Source organism: Theropithecus gelada, chromosome 10 (genome assembly GCF_003255815.1).
Source record: "Theropithecus gelada isolate Dixy chromosome 10, Tgel_1.0, whole genome shotgun sequence".
Lineage (NCBI taxonomy): Eukaryota > Metazoa > Chordata > Mammalia > Primates > Cercopithecidae > Theropithecus > Theropithecus gelada.
Genome location: NC_037678.1, coordinates 27,261,997 through 27,267,770, shown reverse-complemented (window position 1 = coordinate 27,267,770; position 5,774 = coordinate 27,261,997). Strand labels below are relative to the sequence as shown.

The 5,774-nt window shown below is 51.4% G+C and overlaps 1 protein-coding gene across 2 annotated transcripts in view; it reads left to right on the top strand.

The window, feature by feature from the left end:
- Positions 1-2,480, top strand: part of GGT5 (gamma-glutamyltransferase 5) — a 245,990-nt gene extending 243,510 nt beyond the window's left edge. For both annotated transcript variants that reach the window (XM_025398436.1, XM_025398437.1), the window contains one exon: positions 2,015-2,480. In XM_025398436.1, coding sequence (XP_025254221.1) covers positions 2,015-2,161 — 147 coding nt within the window. In that variant the 3' untranslated portion in view covers positions 2,162-2,480. The remainder of the gene's footprint in view (positions 1-2,014) is intronic.
- The last annotated feature ends 3,294 nt before the right edge of the window (positions 2,481-5,774 follow it).

The following is a 5,774-nucleotide window of genomic DNA, read 5'->3' as shown; positions in this document are numbered from 1 at the left end:
GCAGTGGCGCGATCTCGGCTCACTGCAAGCTCCGCCTCCCAGGTTCAGGCCATTCTCCTGCCTCAGCCTCCGAGTAGCTGGGACTACAGGCGCCCGCCACCACGCCCGGCTAGTTTTTTGTATTTTTAGTAGAGACGGGGTTTCACCATGTTAGCCAGGATGGTCTCGATCTCCTGACCTCGTGATCCGCCCGCCTCGGCCTCCCAAAGTGCTGGGATTACAGGCTTGAGCCACCGCGCCCGGCCTAGGGTGCAGTGTTTTTAAGGACAGCTTGGTGGGTTGGGGGAAGCCAATGAGCCAGGAGTGCTGACTGGTCAGGGATGAAATCACAGGGAGTTGGCTGGGCCCGGTGGCTCACGCCTGTAATCCCAGCACTTTGGGAGGCTGAGGTGGGTGGATCACCTGAGGTCGGGAGACCAGCCTGGCCAACATGGCGAAAACCTGTCTCTACTAAAAATACAAAAATTAGCTGGGCATAGTGGCAGGCGTCTGTAATCCCAGCTACTGGGGAGGCTGAGGCAAGAGAATCACTTGAATCTGGAAGGGGAAGTTGCAGTGAGCCAAGATCATGCCATTGCATGCCAGCATGGGTGACAGAGCAGGACTCCATCTCAAAAACAGACACACACACACACAAACCGGGAAATCGTAGAATCTTAGGGAGTTGAAACTGTCTTCTTGAGCTGAGTCAGTTCCTGGGTGGGGGCCACAAGATCAGATGAGCCAGTTAATCCATCTGGATGGTGCCAGCTGATCCATCAAGTGCAGGGTCTGCAAAGTATCTCCAACACTGATCTTAGGAGCAGTTTAGGGAGGGTCAGAATCTTGTAGCCTTCAGCTGCGTGACTCCTAAACCGTAATTTCTAATCTTGTGGCTAATGTGAGTCCTATGAAGGCAATCTAGTGCCCAGACAAGAAGGAGGTCTGCTTTGGGAAAGGGCTGTTACCGTCTTTGTTTTAAACTATCAACTAAGTTTCTGTCAAAGTTAGTTCAGCCTACACCCAGGAATGAACAAGGACAACTGGGAGGTTAGAAGCAAGATGGAGTTGATTAAGTGAGATCTCTCACTGTCTCAGTCATAATTTTGCAAAGGTGGTTTCAGTCTTGCTCTTTTGCCCAGGCTGGAGTGCAGTGTCACGATCAAGGCTCACTGTAGCCTCAAACTCCTGGCCTCAAGGGATCCTCCTGCTTCAGCCTCCTGAGTAGCTGGGACTACAAGCACAGGGCCACCACACCCGACTAATTTTTTTTTCTTTTCTTTTCTTTTTTAATAAAGACGTGATCTCGCTATGTTGCCCAGGCTGGTCTTGAACTCCTGAGCTCAAAAGATCCTCCTGCCTCAGCCTCCAAAAGTGCTGGGATTACAGGTGTGAGCCACCGGGCCCAGCCCAATTTTTGATTTTCTTGTAGAGACGGTGTCTTGCTTTGTTGTTGCCCTGGCTGCTCTCAAACTCCTGGCCTCAAGTGATCCTCCCACCTTGGCTCCCAAGTGGCTAACACTGTAGGTATGTGCCACTATGCCTGCCTTTTTTTTTTTTTTCGGAGAAACAGGATCTTTCTGTATTGCCCAGGCTGATCTCAAACTCCTGGCCTCAAGTGATCCTCCTTCCTCAGCCTCCCAAAGTGTTGGGATTACAGGTGTGAGCCACTGTGTCTGGCCTCAGTGTCTAAATCTTGAGAAGCCATGTCCTTCATCGAAGGCCCCCTGAACTCAGATTTGTACTTCAAGGCCCTGGTGTCCTTGGATCCAGAACAGACATGAACCTGCATCTGGAGGTCTTCAGGCCTGGGTGGTGTCCTTCATACATAGTCCCTGGAGGCTGACCTTGTCCTCTATGGGCCTTTAGATCTCTTCCATGCTCCCATCAGGTCCTCCCCTCTTCCTGTGTCTTCAGGCCCTCTTCTTCTCAGTCTTGCCTTTTGATCATTTTTTTCATTTCTTGCAGAGGCCCCTCCCTTCGGGAGATGGGCTGAGCTGCCCTCCCCTGTGAACCTGCTTTCTCTCCTCTCCAGGAGGTACAGAGGGGACTCCAAGACCGTGGCCAGAACCAGACCCAGAGGCCCTTCTTCTTGAACGTGGTCCAGGCCGTGTCCCAGGAGGGGGCCTGTGTGTATGCCGTCTCGGACCTGAGGAAGGGTGGGGAGGCCGCAGGCTACTGAGACACTGCTCTGCCCAGAGCTGAAGTCCGGCCCCACCATGGGTCCTATGTCCAGGCCGGACATGGCTGGGGGACCAAGTACTCCGGCAGGATCTGGACCCCTGGCAGGGGAGTCCAGCTGAGAGTGGAAGAGGTGGCAGGGACCAGCTGGGCAGATGGGAGGCTGAGCCCCGTCCCTGACCCCCTTTCCCAGAGCCCCTGGTGGCCCTGAACGGGCCTCTCTATCCCTCCTCAGGCCTCTTGCCTGGGGCCACTCTCCCACCCGCTCAACCTGTATATCCTCCAGTTCAAGATTAAAGAAGAGGCGGACAGTGGCCTGATTCCATGGTTCTACGTGGGGGAGGGGACCATTGGACAGTGCACAGAGGGGTGCCTGCACCAGGCTCCTATGGTTCTCCACACTGCACCACCATGGAGGTGGGGAAACTGATGCTCGCAGACCAGCCGAACCTCAGCCAGGCCACCCCTGGACAGAGACAAGCGCCACCTCTGCCTCCCCAACACCTCACCACTCTGGTGGCCAGGACTCAGTAGCCTGACTGGCCCCAGTCCTGAGAGCTGGTTAACTGAAAAATCACACAATTCACAAATTTGGAAAAGATACTTTTTCTTTCTTCTTTCCTTTCTTTTTTTCTTTCTTTTCTTTCTTTCTTTTTTTTTTTTTTTTTTTTTTTTTGAGATAGGGTCTTGCTCTGTCGTTCAGGCTGGAGTGCAGTGGTGCAATCACAGCTCACTGCGCTCTTAACCTCCTGGGCTCAAGCCATCCTTCTGCCTCAGCCTCCCAAGTAGCTGGGACTACAGATGTAACCTGGCCAATTTTTACATTTTTTTTTTGTAGAGACAGGGTCTTGCTATGTTGCCCAGGCTGGTCTTGAACTCCTGGTCTCAAGCCATCCTCCCTCCTCAGCCTCCCAAAGTGCTGGGATTATAGGTGTGAGCCACTATGCCCGACAAGATTTTCTTTTTTTTTTTTCCTTCAACTTGTATTTTAAGTTCAGGGGCCCATATGTAGGATATGCAGGTTTGTTACACAGATACACACGTGCTTTGGTTGTTTGTTGCAGAGATCAACCCATCACCTAGGTATTAAGCCCAGCATCCATTAGCTATTCTTCCTGAAGCTCTCCTCCCATCCCCTGACTTTCTTTCTTTTTTTTTTTTTTTTTCCTTTGAAACAAAGTCTCACTCTGTTGCCGAGGCTGGAGTGCAGTGGCACAATCTCAGCTCACTGCAACTTCTGCCTCCCAGCTTCAAGTGATTCTCCTGCCTCCGCCTCCTGAGTAGCTGGGATTACAGGCGTGTACCATTGCACTCAGCTCATTTTGCATTTTTAGTAGAGATGGGGTTTCACCATGTGGCCAGGCTGGTCTTGAAATCCTGACCTCAGGTGATCCACCTGCCTTGGCCTCCCAAAGTGCTGGGTGATTACAGGTGTGAGCCACAGTGGCAACTTTATTTTTCATAAAGAGTTACAACCTGCAGGGTGGCCATCCACCACTTTCAAAAGCATAGCCTCTGGCAGAGACCAGAGACAGGCACTTCTTTTTTTTTTTTTTTTTTTTTTTTGAGATGGAGTCTCGCTCTGTTGCCCAGGTTGGAGTGCAGTGGCGCGATCTCAGCTCACTGCAAGCTCCGCCTCCCGGTTCACGCCATTCTTCTACCTCAGCCTCCCGAGTAGCTGGGACTACAGGCACCCGCCACCACGCACAGCTAATTTTTTTTGTATTTTTAGTGGAGATGGGGTTTCACCATGTTAGCCAGGATGGTCTCGATCTCCTGACCTTGTGATCAGGAGATAGGCACTTCTAAGGAGGAGAGGTTGGGGCAGGAGCTATATGCTGAAGGGGTTGGCTAAACATACATATTCAACAGGTTACAGGGAGAGCTATGAATATTCATGAAGGCAGTCCTGACACGTGTATTGAAAGAACATGCATGTGACATAGGACTCATGTTCACTGTAGGATGGAGATGGTGGACACTTAATATTAAAATGTATTACAAGGCCAGGCACAGTGGCTCACACCTATAATCCTAGCACTTCATGGAGCCGAGGCGGGTGGATCACATGAGGTCAGGAGTTCGAGACCAGCCTGGCCAACATGGTGAAACCCCAACTCTACTAAAAATATAAAAATTAGCCGGGCACGGTGGCGGGTGCCTGTAATCCCATCTACTTGGGAGGCTGAGGCAGGAGAATTGCTTGAACTCAGGAGGCGGAGGTTGCAGTGAGCCAAGATGGTGCCACTGGACTCCAGCCTAGGCAACAGAGTGAGACTCCATCTCAATAAAAATAAAATAAAATAAAATAAAATAATTACAATTAGGCTCCATCTGTCGAAAGATCTTTTCAGGGCCTGAAGGCCTGCAAGTGAGCAGCCTCTGAAAACCAACCAGAGCAGTTCATGGTCAATGATCTCTTATCAGGCGAAAGTTACTGACATTGGTCTCTTGTCCAGTCAGAGCTGTAGTTATGGCTGGAAGAACAGGGGGTCAATAAGTCGGCATCCGTGAGCTGGATGAGCCGCCAAGTGCTTTAACGTTGCTTCAGGCCAGTGCTTGTTTAGCTGCTGGAGAAAAAGGAAAGTTTCGTTGCTGTTAGAACATAGCTTATTCTTTAAGTGCGGGGTGTATGAATTAACCCTTGCCTGGCTTGGCCTTGGGCCCTCTTTATAATTTGGTATCTTATTGCCACAGAATCTGTTCTGTCACTTTTTTTGAGACAGGGTCTGGCTCTGTCACCCCGGCTGGAATGCAGGGCGCGATCTTGGCTCACTGCAGCCTTTGCCTCCCTGGCTTAAGTCATCTTCTCACCTCAGCCTCTCAGGTGGCTGGGACTACAGGCACAAACCACCATGCATGCTGCCATACTCAGCTATTTTTTTTTTTTTTTTTTTTGAGACAGGGTCTCACTTTATCACCCAGGCTGGAGTGAAATGGTGCAGTCTCAGCCCACTGCAGCCTCGACCTCCTGGGCTCAAGCCATCCTCCCACCTCAGGCCCCCAAGTAGCTGGGAGTACAGGTGTGCATCGCCGCGCCCGGCTGGTTTTTTGCTTTTTTTGTAAAGATGGGGTTTCACCATGTTGCCCAGGCTGGTCTCAAGCTCCTGGCTTCAAACAATCCTCCTGCTTCGGCCTCCTAAAATGCTGGGATTACAGGCGTGAGTCACTGCGCCTGGCCCTCATCCATGCTTTGAATGAAGTGATTCTTTGTTGTGAGGGCCGTCCCCACTCTGTAGGATGTTGAGCAGCATCCCGTGCCTCAGCCTGTGTGATGCGGTAGCACTCCCCACCACACACACCCACTCATGACAACCAAAACTGTCTCAAGACAGTGCCGCATCCCCCTGGTTGAGAATGGCCGCTCTAAACCAACAGGCCTCTAACTTCCATAAACAGCTTTGCCAGCTGCAGGGCGGGTACATGGCGCTCTCTGGGGATCTCGCTAGAGGGATCTGGGACTCCTGCCCCTCACTGGTTCCTGGGAACATCGGCTGTTCCTACATCACCCCAAATGTGCCACAGAGGTTGTTTTAGTCTGCCTGGGCTGCTGTAACACAAATACTGGAAAGTGGGTGGCTTACAGCATTTTACAGAAATTTATTGCTCACAGC